This window comes from Notamacropus eugenii, chromosome 1 (assembly GCF_028372415.1).
Source record: "Notamacropus eugenii isolate mMacEug1 chromosome 1, mMacEug1.pri_v2, whole genome shotgun sequence".
NCBI lineage: Eukaryota > Metazoa > Chordata > Mammalia > Diprotodontia > Macropodidae > Notamacropus > Notamacropus eugenii.
In genome coordinates, this window is record NC_092872.1 from 77,234,749 (window position 1) to 77,257,078 (window position 22,330).

Sequence of the window (22,330 nt, forward strand, 5' to 3'; positions counted from 1 at the left end):
AATAAACAAGTACTCTTTAAGTCAGTCTGGCCTTAATGATAGAATAAAGTGAGAGCTGGATAGGAGGTTAGAGATCACCTAGCTTAATCCCTTCATTTTATAGATAAAGGAAACTGAGGCCAGAAATAGATCCTTTTTCACCCCAATGGCTTCCCCACTGCCTTTCACAGACCCTGAAATTCTGTGCTTTATAATTCTTCTGAGTTTAAGATTTTTTGGTCATCCAGACTCTCCTCTTAGTATACAGTTACCCTTGAGGAAGGAAACAACTTAAGCATTTATCATGTATTAATATTTGATTTGGAGATTAGTTGACAGGCAAGGGGGGTTGGGGGGAGGAGGAAGCAGGGAGGAGTGAACTCATGCCAGTGCAGTGCCCTAGATTAGAGAGGAAAGAGAGCGCCAAGACAAATTTCACCTCTGTGCCCATTTTGGCTCAGCCAGGCCCAGCTCACAGTTTGCTTAACAAATGTCTTTTTAGAGACCCTAGGAGACCAGCAAGTTCGTTATTAGCTAGTGGTTCTGTGAATGGGGAAGGGGGATGAGAAGGCATTCCTCCACAACTTTGCTTACTTCAGCTCCCACCCAAGACCCTGAGCTGCTGATTGACCCAGCCATCTTCATCCCACACCAATGTACAGACACCCTTCCCTTCCTCCCTCCCCCAGATTTCCAGTTTCAGTTCTTGAGAATAGTCATCAACACTACCATTTTCAGAAAGCTGATTTCAGTCATTTCCCTATAACTCAAATCATTATCCCTGTGGTTTTCTTGACCAAAACACCCCCATTCCCCTATGCATGTGTTTTCTTGTTAGAGTATAAACTCCTTGAGGGGAGGGATTGTCTTTTTTTTTTTTTTTGTATTTGTATGTTATGTGGTATGCCCTTTGATCTGAAAGAGGACTGTGATGTCAGGAAGATGATGCCATGACTTGCAAGTGATGTGGATTTAAGGGAGGGAGGGCTGTGCAAGGTCACCAGCTTCATTTTCTCCTCCAGGAGTTATATGGGTCCAGTGGCCAGATATAGATCAAGATGATTGGAGATGGCACTTTGTATTTGTGTCCCTGACATTAATGGTTAATGCAGGACCTGGCACATAGGAAATACTTCATACATGTTTTTTCATTCAGAGAAGGAAAAACTTGACACCTTTCCTTCCTTCCTTCCTTCCTTCCTTCCTTCCTTCCTTCCTTCCTTCCGCCCGCTAGATTGAAGGTATAGTCCTCTAAGAAGGTCCAATAATCATGGCATTGTTTTAGATGAATGTTGGGAGGCATCTTTTGAGCAAAAAGAGGAAACTGCTGACTGTCACATTTTCCTTCTAGGGAAGGGAAGAACCTTAAGGAGCCATTCTGGACAGACCCAAGATGCTGTCTCCTGCCAGTTTTTTGGACAATATATTTGTCCACCTTTCTGAGGAAGAACTATCCTAGAATCTTAGAGCATAAGAGAGCTTATAGATCATTTAGCCCAGCTGTTTTGTTTTATAGATGATGACAGCAAGACTCAGAAAAAATGAAGTCTTTTTAACAGAAGGACCAACTCCACTGACTGCTTAAGGACCCACAGTTTCCCAGATGTGTCTCCTCCCTTCCTAAGGCCCTGGCATCAGCTTCATAAACAAAGGATTGGTATTTTAATCAGATGTTTAGAAGGTAGAAGGGACCTTAGAAGCTACAGAATCCAGAGAAAACAGAATCACAGAGAGGTTGTGACTTGCCCAAGGTCATGGCTAATAAGAGTCTGATGTGGGACTTGAACCCAGGGCTTACTAATTCCAAGCTCAGTGTTCTCTCCACCACCATGCTACATGTGTCCTACATTGATGGGTCATAAAGTGTGTCACTAATGAGTCTTGTGGGAAGTCAGCTGAATTGTAATCCAACAGTTGATATAGCAGCTGTCATCTTAAGAACTGAAAATATAAAGATTAAAAAAAAATTGAAACAAGGCTTGCCCTGAGGTAGAGGAATTGGAATGTAAAATATTGTATCTGCTCCTAAATACAGTAGATGTGTTAGCTAGTTTTTTTAATCGGCTTTTTTTTCTCTCTTCTTAAAATCTTATAAGCGATAGCTTTCTAGGCAGGGAAACAGGGAATGTTTGGAAATAAAGGTTTGAATAAAAATGAGACGATTTTAACAAAAGAGTCTCTGTCCCCAAAGAGCTTTCATTCTTTTGGAGAAAATTACATGTACATAAAAAATAATTACAGAACATATATACAAAGAAATTTCCAGAGGGCAGACAGAAGTCTAAGATGAAAAGCAGGGCTAATAAATTCTAGAGTCTGCGATTTCTCCGTCTCCCAGGAGAAGGACACAGGTCTAAGGTGAAGGCACAGATCTGATAAACTCCGGGCCCTGTGCCCTCTCTCTCTCCCATTGTAGAGTCCAGGACAGGACTGGGCACAGAGCAGGCCCCTGCAAGATGGAGATTGGACTAATCATTCAGATGACCAGGGCTGGCAAAGAGGGGTGTAATGCTGCCATCTTTCCATTCAATGAGTATCTCCCCATGCTGTAGGGATGAGGAAAGAGAGATAGGTAAATTGGGAGCTCCTGGGCCTCCCTGGCCTAAGGATAGCTCCCCCTTAGGTAGTAATGTGGCCCGTGGACCATTCTGGGCATAGTTCTCCAGGGCTGCCAGAGGCTTCTTTTTCTTCTTCCTGTAGGTCAGGGAAGCGAACAAAGGAAATCGGTTATTCCTCTCTGCCAGAGTCTACAACCCTCTCAGGGCTCTGAGGACTGCTCTTCTCTCCATGTGTAATAGGACTATAGCTAATACGGAGTAGAAGCTGTCACCTAATTCCACCCGTTCTTTCTCATTTTACAGGTAAAGAAACTGAGTCCCAGAGCAGTTACATGGCTTGCCCAACGTTAACATAACTGTTAAAGGGCAGAGCCAGGATCTGAATCCAGGACCTCTGGTCCAAAATCTAACACTCTTTCTATCATCTCTGATGCATTCATCCTGACCTAGAGTGACGGAAATTTAGAAGAATTTAAGTTTGGAGAAAGCCGTGCACTATAGTGGGAAAGCAGTGGAATTGGCTTTTCAGGCCTGGGTTAAAACCCAACTTCTGTGCCCATATAGGCTTTGTGGCTTTGTGCAGTAGTAATAACAGCTAGCACTTATGTAGCACTTTAATATATAGCACTACGTGTGCGTGTGTGTGTATGTGTGTATGTGTTATGTGTGTATTATATATATGTGTGTATGTATATATATCATATAATGTGTATATATATTAAATGTGTGTTGTGTGTATATTATATGTATGTGGTGTGTGTGTGTATATATATGTATGTATGTGTGTATATATGTATGCATAGTACTTTAGAAATTTCTAATCTTCACAATAATCCTAGGAGATAGAGACTATTTTATACCCATTTTAAAAGATGAGAAAACTGAGGCCGAGAGTTTAGTGACTCGCCGAAGGTCACATAGCTAGTATGAGTCAGTATATGAACTCAGATCTTCCTGGTTTTAGGTCCAGCACTCTATCCTGCACCTCTTAGTTCCATGAGAAATTCACCTAACCATTCTAAACCTCAGTTTCTCCATGTATAAAACAGAAGTAAAAATACCTGTAGCATCTACCTGGAAGAGTTGTTGAATTTATAAAATTAGAAGGTATATGTAAAACACCTTGTCAACCCTAAGGTGTTGTGTAAATATTAGCTATTGTTTTGGTCATGATTTTTCTGAGAGATGGGCTAGTTGGCAGCAGCCTCCAGACTAGAAAACCTTGGAGGATGGGAGGCCCCCAAGCCATGTCTCCCTGTCCTTTCAGCAGCAGCTGAAACCCTACTGCTTTGGAAAGTCTCAAAGGCTGATTACAGAAGAGCTCATCCCTTCCATGGGAGCTGCTCTCTCCGGCCTTGGAACTACTTCCTGCCCTCCTTGTGCACTTACTCCAAATGACCATCAGTCGTCCAACTTCCTTCATGCTGCCCTTCTCACTGATCATACCTTCCTTCCCCACAAACAGTGCCCTTTCCAGGCCTCACCCTCCTTAATGCCTGGTGTCTGGTGCCCCATGTCTTCAAGGCACAGCTCTGTGCTAGGAAATGCTAACTAATATCATGCTGGGAGGGACTTTATCAGTTATCTTGCTGAATCCCAGCATTTCATTAATGAGGAAACCAAGCCCCAGAGGAATAAAATGGCTTCTCCAGTATCACAAAGAATGGTATGTTGGGTAGAGAAGGGTGCAAGCTGCATTGAAAACACACTTACCTGTTATAACAGATACTGATGAGGAGGATGGTGATTCCCAAGACAACGGCCAATGGGCTCAGGATCATCATAGCTGTCTTCCAGTTTGACCCTGAAATTGGAAGTCTGTTAACAAATGTTGGGAGAGAGTAGACAAAGCCTTCCTGGCCCATGGGTAACCCAAGGCAAAATTTTAAGGATGGCAAAGTATTTCTTTGACTCCCTTCATCTGCCCTTGAATTGCTTTCTTCCCCTTTGTAATGACCCAGAGCCCTCCCTCTGTCCTTCCACTGCCTTACAATCACCAATATTCAGATCATTCCCTCATCCCATCACATCAGTCCTTGCTCTTAACACTCACAATGAAATTGGAAGAAGTAAAAGAAACTTGTTTTAAGTTCACACAGTAAGGATGAATAATGGCTTAACGTGTCTGTCTTTCCAGGGCATTTGTAGTTACATGAAGGATAATGCCTTAATCCAACAGAATGAAGCCCTAATAGTAGAATTCTTGGGAATTGAACACATCAGTTGGAAAGAAGTTTGGGGATTGGGAGGAGGGATTTCTCAGTGCCCCTCACATCAGCGCATGTAACTCCCATTCACACATCCCTTTCAAACCACACGGAGTGAAGTATTCTCACACACCAAGATAGAACAAACCCAGCTATTGACTATGGTAGTCTTTATCAGAGGACAGAGAAGCATGGAGAATCATTGTTTGTCTAGGCTTGGTGAACCTGGAATGCGGTACTCATCCACTCACATGCACCAGGTTCTTCCTTTCAGGATCACCATCTGCTTTTGAAGGATAAACCTTGATGAAAAGAGTCACCTCTTTGCTAGTAGAGATTTTGTCCCCTCAAGTCTGCAGTCATAAAGACTCAGAGGATCGGAGATTTAAACCTTGTTGATGTTTTTGTTGCTTTGTCTTTTAGTCGTATCTGATTCTTCATGACCCCATTTGGGATTTTCTTGGCAAAGATACTGGAGTGGTGTGCCATTTCCTTCTCTAGTGGATTAGGGCAAACAGAAGTTAAGTGACCTACCCAGGGTCACACAGCTAGTAAAGTGTCTGAAACTGGATCTGAACCCAGATCTTCCTGATTTCAGGAAGGGACTTCAGAGGTTGTCTAGTCTAAATCCTTCATTTTAAAGATAAGGAAACAGGTACAGAAAGCTGCAAATGATATTCTTACAGTTCACACCACACCTAGCACTTTTTCCAGAGGCCTACTTTTCACTCTGGGCAGCTAAGTGTTGCAGTGGATAGAGCGCCGGACCTGGGGTTAGGAAGACTCATCTTTGTGAGTTCAAATCTGGACTCAGACACTAGCTGTATGACCCTGGGCGGGTCACTTAGCCCTGTTTACATCAGTTTCTTCATTTGCAAAATGAGTCTGAGAAAGAAATGGCAAACGACTCCAATATCTTTGCCAAGAAAAACCCCCAAATGGAGTCATGAAGAATCAGACACGACTGAAAAACCAATTGTGCAACAAACTCTCATGACGAAAGGGATCGTAGGTTCCTCGGTCTAGAGGCTGTCCAATTCCCTCATTTTACAGATGATGAGACAGAGGTCCAGAGATGCGAGTGAATTGCCCAAGATCACAGGAGGAGTAAATGACAAAAGCACCTTTTGAACTTGGATGATCTGACACCAAAGCCAATTTTTTTTCTACTATCCACAAACCCTGAGGGGTGGGGTTGACCTCTCTCCCAGCCCTACTCCAAGATACTTCTTTATGGGCAGAGGAGGCAAATCTGATCATTGTGCCATCTTTGTCTAAGAGTAAGAGTTGAGCGACCTTACAAGCACTGTCCTAAGGCAAGGCAGTATTGTCCAGCCTGCCATTTTCTTTGCCATGCTCTCCTGGTTTGTGGGGAGAGATGGTCAGTTCTCTGTTAACACTGATCATGAATAAGTTTATCCTCTATTAGGAGCAGGGTCACAATGAGTTGCTATGCCAGCCTCAGTTAGATATAGAGTTATATTAAGCAATAAATGATAACATTTGAAGTTTAATGAAGTAGGTATCGAATTTTACTTAAATGTTTATATTCCTTTCAATTGGGTATGATTCTGTTCATAATTAGCAAATTAAGATGAATTCATTGTTATGCTTTATTATTTTAACAAAGAAAGTTGGTTTTTTTAATAGAAAAAACATGACTGGGTTCAAGTTATATAGCCATGATGATTGAGCCCCATGGCTTTGGGGGTGGTCTCCCATGCCTGGAATGAACTCTCTCCTCAGACTAACTTCTTCAAATCTCTGTCCTTCAAAGCACTTTTTGTGTGAGACCTTTTCTAATCTTCCAGTTATTAGCACTTATTCCTTCTTGCAATTGCTTCGTGTTATTTTGTATCTGTTTATTTGGCAGCTAGGTGGCTCAATGGATAGAGCGCTGGGCTGGGGGTCAGGGAGGCCTGAGTCCAAATCCAGCCTTAGACACTAGCTATGTGACCCTGGGCAAGTCACTTAACCTCTGTTCACTTCAGCTTCCTCATCTGTCAAATAGGGAAAATAACAGCCCTTACCTTCCAGAATTATATAATATATAATGAAGATATAATGAGATAGTATTTGAAAATACTTTACAAACATAAATGCTATTATTATCATTTTGTATATATTATATCCCCCTAGGAGAATATAAATTCCTTGAGGACAGGGACTGTTTAATTTTTGTCCTTGTAGCCTCAGTAACTATCATAGTGCCTTGCACATAGTAGGTCAGGTGTGGGGAACCTGCAGCCTCAAGGCCACATGTGGCACTCTAGTTCCTCAAGGGCAGCCCTTTGACTGAGTCCAAGTTTTATAGAACAAACGATTGTATTAAGGGGATTTGTTCTGTGAAGTTTGGATTCAGTCAAAGGGCAGCCTCTGAGGACCTAGAAGGCTACGTGTGGCCTCGAGGCTGCAGGTTCCCCACCTCTGTGGAGGTACTTAATAAATGTTTGTTGAATGGAATAGGATGAAACTGTGAGCTAATAGGTGGCTTGGGCTTATCATACTTATGGGAAGACTAACAGGATCACAAAGGCATGTCTGGGTGTCATGACTATCCAAGGAGTGTGTGGAACTGATGAAATGAAAGAAAGAAGGAAGGAAGGAAGGAAGGAAGGAAGGAAGGAAGGAAGGAAGGAAGGAAGGAAGGAAGGAAGGAAGGAAGGAAGGAAAGAGAGAGAGAAAGAAAGAAAGAAAGAAAGAAAGAAAGAAAGAAAGGGAGGGAGGGAGGGAAAGAAGGAGGGAGGGAGGAAGGAATCAAGGAAGGAAGGGAAGGAGGGAGGGAAGGAGGAAGAAAGGGTGGGAGAAAGGAAGAAAGAAGGAAAGAAAAAGAAAGAAAGGAGGGAGGAAGGGAGAGAGAGAGAGAGGGCATCACATCGGGCAGGATTACACTCTCCAGACCAAACAATTTAAATAAATGATCAATAAATCTGATCAAAATGTACATCAGACCCAGCCTGACAGAGCCAAGAAGGGAGGTAGAGATGCAACTGGGGAGGGTGTGTTCTGAGGGACACCAAAAAGCTTGTGGGAGTTAGAAGGGTTTGGGGTAGTTGGGGTGGGGGGAGAGTTACGTGGTGATGGCAATTACAGTTTTATTGTGAGGATGGTTATGCTTCCCAAGACACTCTTGTCAAATGATAAATTAAGGTGACATGAAGACAAGGTGACTCGAGGACTGGAGGAAGAGGAACAGCCAGAGTGGAGAGTCCTGAAGGTGAAAGAGACAAAGACAGAACAGCTCCTTAAGCTGTGGCAATTGCTCCTGTCACTGTGGATGTGAAATTATCTTCCTGCTAGAATATAAACTCCTTGAGAGCAGAGATTATTTCATTCTTTGTGTTTGCATCCTCAGTGCCTACTACAATGCCTGGCACGTAGCACAGGGCTTGATAAATGCTTGTTGATTTACTGATGACTGTTGGGCCACAGTCATATGGGCACAATTGGCAGCTGTATGCCTACATCCTGGATTTGTACTGGGGGTGGGGGGTGGGCAGGAATGCAGAAGCTGAGCAAAGCTTCAGATTATCAAGGAGTAGCTGCTTACAGGGACAGACAGTTAACTTACAGTGGTCACTCATATGATAGGTCAATGTTAACATAGAGTCTGTCTGTAAAACCTGCACTATTTCAATAGAGTGATCAGAAGTGCTCTGAATTCATGAGTCACCTCAAGAGATTGGACCCTGCTGCTTTAGGAAATTTTTATCTAAGGGGAAAAGCCGTGGGGTAGAGGCCTTGGTAGCTGCATAGGAGCAGATGGGAGGGGAAATGAGGTTCTGGACTTTTTGACTATCAGGCAAGATCATGGGCTAAAGGGAGACTCATCCTGGTTGAGTTAAGGTTGCCTACCTTATTCATTCCTTATTCATTCTGATTAATGTTTTATACAGCTAGCTTTGTAAATAAATCAATGAATCATAGTCAGTGAGGTATCAGATGGAATGAGACCATTATCCAATGGTGGCTGAACCAAGAATCCCAAGCCAAGGATAAATCTACACCCAGCCTTGAGACTAAAGAATGTTATGGTCCACAAAAGAGCCAAGGGGAAAGAGGGACCAGCTCTCTGAGAACTTGGGGGTTATCTTACAAAGTGCGCTGTTGGGTGTAATGCAGATACACAGTAGGTAAGAATGAATGTTTGATAGATGATACCTTACTACTGGAGAAGTCTGATAATGTCTAAGGGGGCCCTAGCAGTTACATCTTTTAATTGCAAACTGCATGCTGTCTCCCTCATCCTCCCTTGTAAGCCTTGAGGCTCCCCAAAGAGCTGGGTATGAAGAGAACACTCTACCCTAAGAAGTCACCACCCATCAATTGGTGGCAGCTCCCTGAATCATAAACCCTAAGGGCCAGGAGGAAATAAACAATCTCTTGACAAAGCAAACATTTAAACATTTGGCAAATGTCACATGCAGACATATAGAAAGTCACATACTCAGACTTATGTAGATGCTTGCCTACCCTGTGTCATTTGGGGCTGGCAGAACAGTGGTTCTGTTTGCTTTTATCTCTGTGATATTTACTGCCTGTATGGGAATTTAATCAGAGTCTTCCATTTCGGCATCTCAGCACTAAGCTCTTCTAATCACTGTGTACCAGACCTGACAGCCTGAATTCATGCTCTAGGAAGGAAGAAGAAAACACTACATGTCCCAGGGAAGGCTAGGATGCATCCCCAGTTAGACACACCCGGGATATGATGATTCAGAAAGTATTAAGTTTATCATATAAAAGTCCCAAAGTCATACAAACTACTCATGATCCAGGTTGTACCTGGGGCATGAAAACAGAAATACTCACATTTTTCTGCCAGCAGAGGTCCCTCCACCCATGTTGGGGAAGGTGTATGGGTGAAGTTGCTAGTGGGAGTGACATTTGCTGTTTGTACAGAGTCCCATGAAGACAAGTCCTCCTTATTTTGATCCAGAGAAAGAGTAGTTTCAGCTGGAGAAGGAGACAGGTATGAGTAGTGGAGATTGTCACTTTATACCCACAGACATGTAGAATCATAGCTCAAAAACATTTCCTGTAGAGAGTTTTAGGTCTTTGGGGCTCTGCTGTTCTCCTGCCCTGTGAGGGTGGTAGCCCCCCAGTCTCATTTTCCCATCCTTATTTTGGGGATCTCACTGGCTCCCATGGATTCAAAGATCCTTTCTATGCAAATATCTACATATCCCTTCCTGGTCTCTTACCTGACCTCCAGCCCTGATTCTACAGCTACCTGCTGAACATCTTGGGTAGTGCACCAGGACCTCAGATATCTAAATATCCATTCCTGGTCTCTTACCTGAGCTCTAGCCTTGATTCTGCAGCTGCCTACTGAACTTAGATGTCCCACCAAGACACTTGGGTGTAGCACCAAGACCTCAGATGTCTACATATCCACTCCTGGTCTCTTACCTGTGCTCCAGCCCAGATTCTGCACGTACCTGCTGAATATCTTAAGTGACCCACCAGGACCTCAAATTCCACATGTCCAAGATTGAATTCAACCTCTTCACACTCTAGAACAAAAAAGAAAACTGCCCCTCCTCCCAGCTTCCACAGTTCTGTTGTTGATATTACTATCCTCTCAGTCACCTAAGTCAAACCTTAGTCATTGCTGACTTCCTCTTCACATCCGTCAGATTCCAGGTCCATTCAATCCTACTTCCACAATATATCTTGTACAGGTCCACTTCTGTCTCTTCCCTTATCTTATTGCTTTTTTTTTGACTGGGGTATTGTAATAACTTGTGCTAACTATTCTGTCTAACTCCAGTCTCCCCTTTCTAATCTATCCTCTTCCTAAGGCATAGGTATGTATGACTACACTAATACTTTGCCCCAAAATCGTCACTGGCTTTATTGTATACAGGCTAAAATACAAGCTCACTACCCTGCCATCTAAGGCCTTCCATGATCTGGCTAAGGGTCCAAATTACAGATGAATTGCCCATCTGCATCAGTGAAGACAGTTTCTACTCCAGAAATCCCCTACACTGATTAAGCATAGATCCGAACTGTCAAAAAAAAAAAAAGAGCTAGACTCTGGGAATGCAGTGATGGATGAATAACACCATTCCATTCTGCTCTTGTGCTGTCAGAGGTCAGCTACAATGTCTAAAGAAGAATTTCTCCCTTCCAGAATTAGCCAGACCCCTGTACCCAGAGGACTAGAAGTCCCTGAAGGGTCCCCTCTCCAAGGGAAAATCCTGATCCAAAGAAGACTTGCCAGCGCCACTGTTTTCTTGTTCCCAGGTTGCCTGGGAATTTTGCTACTGGCACTTCCTGAAATGCTCTTCTGACCTCTGTGTCTTAGTTTCTTTCAAGACTCAACTCAGATCCAGCCATCTGCAGGAGACCTTTCCCAGTCCTACGAGATGCTAACCTCTTCCCTCTGAGATCACCTTCCATCTATTTTGTCTATGTTATATGTACCTAATTATTTGCAGGTTGTCTCCTGAATCTTGTGGAAGCACTTTGAGGCTAGGTACTGTGTTTTTGGCTTTCATTGATTCTCCAGCACTTACCACTGTGCCTGGCACATAGCAAACACTCAATACATGCTGTTTGATTGACTGAATATCTTGAAGCATCCTTTCTTATCATGCAGGAAGTGGGGTGAGTGGGGTATGCCCTCTGTACTGCTTGTACTCAGGCTGCCAGGACCCCTCTACTCCCAATTGTATGTGTTCTAGAGAAGGAGCACTTTTCCACTAGACTCTATCCCTACCTGCTCCTTATCCCAGAACTGACCCACTGGGGACCTAGCTTCCTTCCCCACTATTACCCGGGCTGAGGTTCATGAAATCTACCACCACCCACCAAGTCAGTGACCTGGGGTAAATTTCCAGTTGCCACTCTTGCGTAGGAAAAGAAAAATGGAGAAAGGGAGAGACAGAGGAGGTGGGAAAGAGAAGGTATGGAACTTTAATGGCAAATGGGAAGCCCCCAGTCATAGGTAAGTGGAAAGAAGCCTTGATTCCCCACCTGCACCTCCTGCCCCCAGACACTGCTAAAAGCAATCTTCTTCAATTTTCTGGCTGGTAGAACTGAGATTTCAGCTTGCTCCCGGATCATGGAACCTCCTAACTCTTGTGTGTTCTCTATCACCTAAACCAAACTGTGTGACAGTTTTACTTTCTTACTTTGATTAACTATCACTCACTGTTTCCAGTAATAAGGATTTTGAGGGAAGGAAGCTAAACTGGCTGAGATTAAGCTAATTTATTCTCTGGGTCTGGGGCAGGACTATTTCCCTCTCACACTCCAGAATGACCTGGAAAAGTGACATATCGGAACCTACCCCCGCCCTCCCAAAGAGGGATTTGTTTGCACACATTTTCAAATATCTGGTGATACTTTATTTTTTATTTTTATCTAATTCTAGCACAATACCTCACTTGAAGATATGTCATGATTGCCCATTCATGACTGTCCTCCATCTCTTCACAAAGTAGAAGTGGGTTAGGACATTCCAAGTCTATCTCTCTGTGTATGCTACAGGCAAATCACCCATGCTTACAATGAAGAGTCCATCTATTAAACATATATCACTTGGTCTTCACAACCACCCTGTGAGCTCGTTGATGTTATTACCCTATTTTATAGATGAAGAAAGCAAGTCACAGAGAGGCTATGTGACTTGCCCAGGGTCACAGAGCTTGTAAGTTTCCAAGGCAGGATCTGAAATCAGGTCTAGTGCTTTATTCGTTCTGCCACCTAGTGACTAAAAGAAAAACTTCATGCTTTGTGGTTGTCCTTCCTTCTTGACATGGAGGTGATGTCATGACATGCACGTAAATTGGATTTAAGTGAGGGGGTGCTGTTCAAAGTCACCAAGGAGACTTTCTCCTTGGAGCCATCTGGGTCCATGGTCCAGGATGCAGTGGGAGACTTCGGACTTTTAAAGCTAAATTCTTTAGTAGATCTCAGTTTGACTGAGGCATACCCCATTCAGTGATTAAGGCTAGGTATTGTAGTTTTCATGACAAGAAGTTTGGCCCTGGGAAGGAGCTGAGAAAATGCACCTCCCCCCTTTCCTTGCAGAGCATGGGGAGCTAGACTGCATGTTCCGTCAGTCCCAATTAGGGATGAAATAGCTTCTGCTGAGCTGTTTTTTTCTCATCCTTTGTAACAAGGAATAACTTCAGGTACAGAAGGGAGGGGGAATATATTTGGAAAGGAATCACAGAATTTGAGAGTTGGAAGGGATGTAAAAGCAAAACATATCAATTTTTTAAAAGTGTTCTTCATTTCAGAGATAACCACATTTAAATGAGGAGCTCTGAAACAGTAAAATGCCCCAAGACACAGAGAAATGAAGCTTTAGAATTTCAAAGCATAGTAACAGCTGGCTGAAGGTTTATTTGAGAGTAGGGAAGGTTTCCTAGTGCCCTTCAGATCATTCAGAGTAATGAGCTGCTCTGCTCCCCTTATGCAGAGATCCAGACCTATTCCCCATAATCTAATAATTTTGTATTTTTATAGAATGCTCTCTATCAGGGAGGTAGGGCATTTTTATTCTTATCTTACAGATGAAGTAGCTGAGGCTCTAAGCCATATGATCAAGGTCACTTGGATGGTTAGTGACAGAGACAAAGCTAGTTAGTATGTGTGGAATATTCTCCCTCCTCATAACTTGACTATTTTGGCTTCCTTCAGATCCCCAAGAAAACCCCATGTCTACAGGAAGCCTTTCCCATGGCTTTTAATGCCCATGCTTTTCTTCTGTTGCTTCCCTCCTAGTTATCTTGTAGCCTGGTTCATACATAGTTGTTTACATGTCACCTCCCTCATTAGACTGTGACAGTCCTTGAGAACAGGGACTGTCTTTTGCCTTTCTTTGTGTTCTCAGCACTTAGCAACATGCCTGGCATATAGTAAATTCTTGTTGACTTGGCTCTACCCAGATCTCTTAACTCCCAGATGGAAGGATGTGCTTTGCCCCTCATCACACTCCCAAGAGCGTATTCATCAGGCGGATCTTACCATAGCTCTCACTTCTGTGTGTGATCAGCTCCTTCTCTGGACTCTTGTCTGTAGCTCTTGGCCCAGGGGTCCCAGAGCAGATACTGACCATTCCAGGCACTGCCTTCCAACGACTAAACTTGTCCTTTCGACGAAGAACAAAGATCTCCTGGGCATTCAGCTTTCCATGGAGGTGGAGACCAAGGCCCTGCAGGCTCAGGTGACCCTTACGGGAGCAACCCCAGGTCTGGTGGAGGTGACTCCCACAGTGGCTCAATTGGGCCACAGCAAACTCCTGGGCCTCACCTATGGCAAGGCACCCAGGGACATGCAGGCTGAAAAGGGCTCGGTTAACTGGGTCCCAGCCCCATTGCTGGGGTCCAGCATCAGGGTGGCAAGTGACCAATGAGATTTGCTCCCCACCCTGGGGGTCCACCTGCAGGCATGCATCCAGTCCAGGGTTATGGATCAGGAAGGCCTCAGCCCAGGAACCTGCAAAGAAAGAGAAGGAAAAAAATGTGGAAGGCCGATTAATATTTGGTAAGATAGAAAGACCTAAAATGTGGATGGGAATGGTGGCATGAATGAACAGGTAGATAGACTGATAGATGGTTGGAGAGCTGGTGACCCTGAAGTTTCAATGTGTCTCTGTAAAGTTCAAGATCCATTTCAAGTCCCATTTTTCCCTCCCTAACCAGCCCATAATGACTTATTTTTCCTTCTCAAATCCCTAGAAAATCTATATAGCACCTGACTGGTTTCTTTGGCTAGACCACATACAAATTAAGGAAAGGGACCCTGTCTAGCTCATCTTCATGTGTTCCAATACCCAGAGCACAGGGCTCTTTACTCCATAAGTGACTGTTGATAATGATATTCATTATGATCTAGGCAGCTTGGTGGTGCAATGAGTAGAGTGGAGGACTTGGAATCAGGAAAACCTGAGTTCAAATCCTGTCCTTAAATACTTACTAGCTGTGTGACCCTGGGCGAGTCACTTGAACTCCGGCTTCCAGAATCTCCTCATCTGTCAAAGGGAGATAATACAAGCATCTACCTGTCAGCGTTGTGATGAAGAGACAATGAGGTGTTATTTGGAAAGTGTTTTGCAGACTTTAAGGTATTGCATGAATGCCACAACTTCTCTTCATCCTCCTCCTTTTCCTTCTCCTCTTCCTCCTCCTCCTTCTTCTTCTTCTCCTTCTCCTCCTCCTCCTTCCCCTTCCCCTTCCTCTTCTTCTTCTTCTTCTTCTTCTTCTTCTTCTTCATCTTCTTCTTCTACTTCTTCTTCTTCTTCTTCTTCTTCTTCTTCTTCTTCTTCTCCTCCTCCTCCTCCTCCTCCTCCTCCTCCTCCTCCTCCTCCTCCTCCTCCTTCTCCTCCTCCTCCTCCTCCTCCTCCTTCTTCTCAGAGACAGAGTGGCACAGCCATGTTATCCACAACATGCCCAGAGAGGCACTCATTTGTCCAAACTCACCTTCCCTTCTTCCCTAACAAGGACCCTCTGGTCTCCTCACTCTCTTGTACATAGATACTCATACCTAGTTCCAATACCTTGACTCTCACTATAATGGTCTCTCTGCTCTCCTCAAGCTTTCCAAAGCCTATCTGTTCTTTAGACTCCAGTTCTGCTTCTTCCCAGAAGCCTTTTCTTCCTGTTCCACTCCACACTGATCTTTTTTTCTTCTGTCCTCCTCCAGCACCAATTGCTCAATGTTTCTCTTTTCCCCCCTTGATTGTGGGGCTACTCCGCAATGGCAAAGACCAGAATGTCCCCCCCATCTTGAGATCTCTCTTTCAAATAAAAACATACAGGACTCTTTGCACATGGACACACACATATGAGACTGGATGTATTTGCATATGTTAGCATCTGTGCTCAGACACACACCCAGGCATAACAGACACACATTTTGTTCCTTGTACACCTTGTTCCTCTTTGTGCTTTTGCACTGTCTGCCTAATCCCCCCCTTGTCACCTTCACATGTTAGAATCCCTGGTTTACTTTCAGATTCATCTCAAATGCCACCTTCTCCATGAGGCCATTCCTGGTCTGTCCATCCTCCACTCCTCACCAAGTTATCTTTCATTTATTCTGCATGGATCTTATATGTTCCTGCTAATTTTCTTTTGGTCTCCTCCATTTAAATGTAAGCTCCTTGAGGGAAGAGTCTGTTTTCACCTTTCTTTGAATCCCTAGCACTTACTGCAGTGTCTGGTCCACAGCATGTTTAATAAAGGCTTGTTGACTGATAGCCACTATAGGCACAAACACACAATCACAAGGCATGACATAGAGATGCCCACTCCAGCACACACTCACGGGGCTTGTGCGTCTTACTTTCCAGGACAGAGACCATAAAAGGAAACCCCAGAGCTTTCCAGTTTAAGTGCTGGGGAAGAGGTTGAAATCAGAAGAGACACGCAGGGTCCTGCCAGTTCTGCAGTTAAAAATAGGTCAATTCCCTGAGGACAGAGAGGAGCCTGGAGATGTGATACGAGGGCCAGGGACGGGGAGCGAGTGTCTGGACAATAGGAGGAAAGAGAACAGCTTGGATTTTCCGTCTCCTGCTGATACCCAAGCGGAAATCTTGTTGAGAATGCTTTGTGCAGCTGTTCTCTTGGGGGGGATGGTTTTAATGTTTCCTTCAGACTCCTTTGACAAGATCAGGGTGTGAGTATGTGTGTGTGTGTGTGTGTGTGTGTGTGTGTGTGTGTGTGTGTGTGTGTGTGTGTGTATTTAGTGGGTGAAGTGGAGGAGATAGTAGATGTGTGCCTAAACAAGAGTAAGCCTGGCCATATAGTATATGGGAATGTGTGTATTTGTGTGTCTATGGGTACATATGTGCTCTGTGCTGAGTCCATATGACTGTCTACAACTGTATATGTATGTTTGGGTGTGGATGTCTGCATGTATGCTATGGGTGCGTTATAATCTAGAGCCTAGTTCTAGAAGTGCTTGATTGAAAAAATATATAGAGAATCTCCAAAGTGAGATGAGTTGAAGCTTAAGCAACTAGGTGACACAGTGTGTACAGTGAAATACCTATAGGCAAGAAGACCTGAGTTCAAATGTTGCCTACCTTTCTTTACGTACTAGCTGTGTGAAATTAGGCAAATCATTCCCCTCTGTCTGCCTCACTTTTCTCATCTGAAAAATGGGCATAATAATAGCAGCTTTCTCCCAGGGTTATTTGAGAGAATCTAATGAGATAATGTAAGGAAAGCACTTTTCTAACTTTAAAGCATTTTATAAATACTAGCAATTACTACTTTTTCTAGCTCAGAATGTAGTCTCCTTGAGGGTAAAGATTGTACCTTTTTTTGTTTGTATCTCCAGCTCTCAATGCATATTATAAGCACTTAATACATGTTTTATCTATTTATTTAAGCTGGGATTGGCAGGTGGAGACTACAACTCAGAACCTCCATTCTGTTCTTGCTTCCCAGGTCTTGGGTTGGGGGGTTTCCCTCATGAATGCCCATTCCCCCAGTCCTCATGGCCATAGATTTGCTCCCTACACCTCCCCCCCTCCCCCAGAAGCAAAGACCTGGATTCTCTGACTGATGCTGGCACTGACCTGCCCATTCTGGGTAGGGAGACAGATAAAGGAGTGGCCAGACAGGAAAGGGGACAGGTGCAAGAGACCTTGTAGAGGGAGAATGGAATGGACTTGGTGATGTCCCTACAATCTTGGCTCATGGATTCAGCCAAAGGTCGAGTGAGTGGGCAATGGAAATTTCTTTCTTGTGCTGCAGCTTCTGTCAGTATTGCCTGGTTTTGTCTGGTTTTCTTTGTTATGAGGGAGGATTTGATGGGAGTGGGAAAGGGTAGGGGGAAGGGAAATACGTTGGGAAAAAGACTGAAGAAAGACATCAAAACATCTTTTCTAAAAGAAACCTCTGCCCCTCCCACCCATATTGGCCTGATGGAATAAAGAACTTGCTAAGGAGTAAATCAAAGAGATGATTATCTCAGGAGCCAGCCATTCCTTTACCAGTGTCTCTACCCAGGATGGGTAGGTCATTCAGGTCTATGCTTCTGGGGGTGGGGTGAGGGGGACGGGACAGTGGTAGGGACAGTAAATAGCAAAGACAAGGGAATGGGGAAAGTCATAAAATCACAGATCACACTTGCAGGAAGGGACCTTAGAGGTCATCTATTTTGACTGTTTCATTTAACAGATGAAGAAACTAAGGCCCAGGGACATTCAATTACTTGCCCAACTTCCACAGGTTGAAAGTAGCAAAACCTGAATTTAAACCAAGTCATCTCACCCCTAGTTTAGAGATTTTCCTCCTGGTCTACATTGACAAAAAAAGTTGTCTGGGCCAAGATCTAGGCCTGGGATCTTGAACTAGGGATTTTTTTCTCCTAGGTCCTGGGGGGTAAGACTCTGGAATAATTGGATTCACATTAGAAAAGGGGCTGAGGGAAGGTAGTGAACTAGGCATAGAATCAGTCAGTCTTCAGAGGCCTAGAAGAGCCCAGATTGGGACTCAGCCCATCAGATCACACTGATAGAAGGGGAAGCTAAGCTGAGTACTGCCCCCCAAGTCATATGGCCATAGGGTCCAAGAATCCTGGACCCAGGCTCTACAGCCTGAAATAGTACTCATTGAACTGCCCATAGAATTCCTAGGCCATTCTGCAGAATGGTAAAGTGAGGCATGGTCATCTGAGCACATCTCCCAGGAAGCCAGGCAAGGGTCCAGAGGCTCCAGCTCTGCTTGTTTTCTTCTAGAATGATAGGCCTCTCAGGTCAGGACCTCTGTCCATTTCCTACCTTATCCTTCCCAAGTTGTGTGTTCATATTTCCCCCATACCCACCCCTAGACTTCTGTGGGCATCACCCTACTACCACAAAAGTTCCTTCTCTTCAATGACCTTGAGAGTTTAGACATCCAAAGCTTCTCTTTTTCCTTCTCCTCAGGCCATACCAGTTCCTCCTCTATCCAAACAGTAAGGGGAATAAGGAGGGTCTGTCATGTTCTTAGAGATCCCCACGGGTCTTTCCAAATATTCTCTTCTAACCCCCACCCCCTTGTTTTCTCCACTCCAAGGGAAGAGATCAGACTCACCTAAGAACCAGAGGAAGAATCCCACCCACGTCATCCAGGGTATAGGCCACTCCATCAAACTGACAAGGATCAGGGAGATTGGGTGGGGGGAATGCCCCCCTCTCCAGATGCTCCCCTCCCACTCTGGGTAAGGCCTGGGGTGGGAGGGGAGGCCAGGGAGCCTGGGAGTCAGGGAGCTGGGGCTGTAGCTGGTTGAGCTAGTTCAGAAACAGTGACGGGAGAGGGAAGAGAGGGAAATGTTTAAGGAGGGTGCTAGAGCAGAGAGGAAGCCTGGGGCGGGGGGGACCGGATAGGGGAGGAGTCAGGGAATAGTGAGAGGGAGAAAGCAGAATAGAGGGAAGAGGAAGACGAAGGAAGATGAGCAGGAGGGAAACCAAGGAGGATGAGTGAGAAAGGAAAGAAAAGAAAGTAGAGAGGAAGGAAAGAGGAAAAAGAGAAGGGGAAAAGCAGAAAACGAGAGAGGAGAGAAGGGGGAAAGAAGGTGGAGGAAGAAAAGGAGGGATAGAGGAAGAAGGAGGGAGGAGAAAGAGAAGAAAGGATGAAGGAAAGGTGGTCTGGGGGCTGTGGCTTCCCCCTCTTGTATTCTGTCCCTTAACTTTTTAATGATTTTATTTCAGATGTTTCAAATGCACCCCTCTTTCACAATGCTCCTGTCATTAGGATGCATACCTCCTCTCCCTCATCCAAAGCCCTATTAGAATGCTGAGAAAACTGGGGCTTAGGAAGGGGTATGATGTGCCAACACCAGACTGCAGTACATGGCAAGCCCTGGTGTCTGGGACTGGAGACAGCTAATCTCTTGCCCCTCCTTATCTCTACCTTGCTCTTCCTTCAGTCCATTGTCACGCTTAATATCCCTATGACTTGCTTTTATAGTTCCTATTCTCTGGATCGCCGTTTGGGTCTTTCTCTCTCTCTTCTCAATCCTTCCCTCTCTCCCTCCCACTCCCACTTCCAGAGCTTGGGAGGCTTGGGGTGGGAAAGTATATACTCAGCATTTCACAGCTTGGGAAACCAGTGAAGTTAAGAGGTGTCATTACGTAGTAGAAATACTTGTGGACTAGAAATGACAAGTAGAAAGGAAGCAGCATTGAGAAGAACATTGTCCCTGGAGTGACAGAATCTGGATTCATCTGTATGACCCTGTATGACCCATGTAATCTTGGGCAAATAACCCCTCTGGGCCTCAGTTTCCTCATCTGTAAAATGTGAGTGGTTGGGCTGGATAACTCCTGAGGTCCATTCCTTCTAGTTCTAAATCTATAATGCTATGAAAAAAAGTTACAAGGAAACAGACTTTAGCTCAACCCAGGGAAAAACTACTTACTAATTCAAACTATTCAACAATGGAGTGGGGGTGGGAAGGAAGTGAGTCTACTGAATTGGAGGCCTTCCAATGAAAGCTAGATGACCCACTTGTCTGGATGGTCAGAGGCACTCAGGAGGAGCATGTGCTCTCTGTATCGGCTGCTCTGTCTGGTTTCAACTCTACTGAACAAGATGACCACTCCAGGTGAAGCTCATCGCCCCTAATATCACCATGCTGCTAACCCAAGTCTTAACTGACACCAACTCCCTCAGAGCCTCCTTTCCCTTGGATTGGAGGGTGGAGAGCTAAACTCCACTCAATGTCATCCTTTATAAAGGACTTTGACTCAGTCTACCCCACATATGCTTCTCTGCTGGTTTCAGCTCCAATAAACAAGGGGTATCCCAGGCCAAATTGCTCTGGGCTTCCCTCCCATCCTATTTCTCTCCTCCCTCCTATTTCCCCTTCTTCCTGCCTCCTTTTTTGTTGTCTCCCTGTATTAGAGTGTGAGCTCTTTGGGGGCAGGGACTCTATTAATTGTATTCCCAGTGCTTAGCACAGTGGCTGGGCACATAGTAGGTGCTTAATAGATGTTTATTGGGATTATTGGATTTCATGTTGCAGGTAGGGGTTGGAAAAGATGTCTCTAAGGTCTTTTCCAACTCATAGATCCTAGGAGTCCAGGACTCAAAGGACCTGGGGTTGAGTCCTGACTGCTACTTACTAGCTATGTGACTTTGGGGAAATCACTGCAGCATTCTGACTTCCCATTTCCTCATTTATAAAATGGGAGTGGTAATACCTTATACTAACTATGTCATTGGATGGTTGGGAGAAAAGAGCCACATAAATTTTAAAGAATTGTGGAAATATGATTTATCACTAGACTGGAAGCTCCATGAGGGCAGGATGTTAATCAATAAGCATTTATTGAGCTCCTACTATGTGCCAGCCACCAAGCTAAAAAGACAGCTCCTGCTCCCAAGGAGCTCACAGTCTAATGCAGGGGTATGTGGGGAAGGTGTGGAACATGCAAACAGCTACGTACGAGCAAGCCACATGCAGAATAAGTTGGAGATAGCAGAGGGATTGGGAAAGGCTTCTTAGAGAAGGTAAGAGGGTGGATGGGGAGGGAGGAAAGGAGAGAGTGTGGAACTCAAAGATTTAAAAATGAATGTTAAAAATTGCTTTTACTTGTAACTGGGAAATAAGATATACAGGCAACAAGGTATAGAAATCTACCTTGTCCTGCAGGAAGATAGAATGGAAGGGGATAAGAGAAAGAGTGGGGGTGGGGGGTGATAGAAGCAAAGGCAGATTATAGAAAGGTCTAATCAGAATGCATGATGTCCTGGGGTGGCAGAGGGGAGAGATGAAAAGAAAATTTAAAATTCAAAAACTTGTAGAAGTGAATGCTGAAAAAGAAAAATATATAAATTAAAAGAAAAGAGGCTATCAAGAAAAAAAAGTCCATTTGATCTGGCAGTTAAACATCCCTGGTGACTCTAGAAAGCCGTTTCTGTTGAATGGTATGGTTGGAATCCAGACTGAGTTAAGAAAAAGCCAGCTGGAGTTAAGTAGAAAGTGAGAGGGAAAGAAGTGAAAGCACCTATTGTATATAGACTTTTAGAGTAGTTTCGCTAACAATAGGGAGAAGAGAAATGAAATGACAGCCAGTGGAAGTGGATGCACTAAGTGAGGGTTTTTGAGGAATGGAGAGACAAGGGCATCTTTGTAGGTAATAGAGAAGCAGCCAGTAGACATGTAGTGACTGAATATTAGTGAGATGGTTATGGATGATAGGATGGGATAGAATGGGATCACTTGTACAAGAAGAAGGATTTACCTTGGGAAGGAGAGGGGTCACATCTTTATGTGAGACAGAAATAGTGGTAGAAGGCATGAACTTTAGAAATGTTTTCTGAATGTACATATGTATGAATGGATGAACAAATAAATAAATGGATATACATTATGCTCCTATACTCTGTCTACTAGTCAGCTAATTCCTCCAAACATCTTGTGTAGGTTTCACTTCCAAGACAGGCTCTTCTACCCCTTGACCGCCCCTCATAATGTCTTGTCCAGGGTCCTCCCTTCAGTAAGTGATCAGGAAATATTTGTTGATGATGAAGGTGTACCCTCTGATAGACTCCAAGGGTAGGCATATTAATGCTATGTCTCTCTAGCACCACCTGGTGGTCTGCTGCCAGAATGTTTCCATTGGTTCTA

At 44.2% G+C, this 22,330-nt stretch overlaps 1 protein-coding gene across 2 annotated transcripts; it reads right to left on the reverse strand.

Annotated features, from left to right (window-relative positions):
• Positions 1 to 2,155: 2,155 nt before the first annotated feature.
• LOC140502029 (uncharacterized) lies at positions 2,156 to 19,024 on the reverse strand. 2 transcript variants are annotated; one of them, XM_072606319.1, is made up of 5 exons: positions 18,790 to 19,024; positions 13,730 to 14,200; positions 9,557 to 9,700; positions 4,251 to 4,341; positions 2,156 to 2,525 (listed from the first exon to the last, which is right to left on the reverse strand). In XM_072606319.1, exons 1-5 carry the CDS (start codon positions 18,842 to 18,844, stop codon positions 2,456 to 2,458), a joined length of 831 nt encoding a protein of 276 aa, XP_072462420.1. In that variant the 5' UTR covers positions 18,845 to 19,024; the 3' UTR covers positions 2,156 to 2,455. The 2 variants fall into 2 exon arrangements, with proteins under 2 accessions (XP_072462420.1, XP_072462415.1); XM_072606314.1 differs by having other exon boundaries at positions 2,156 to 2,673; positions 18,790 to 19,020.
• Between the last annotated feature and the right edge of the window lie 3,306 nt (positions 19,025 to 22,330).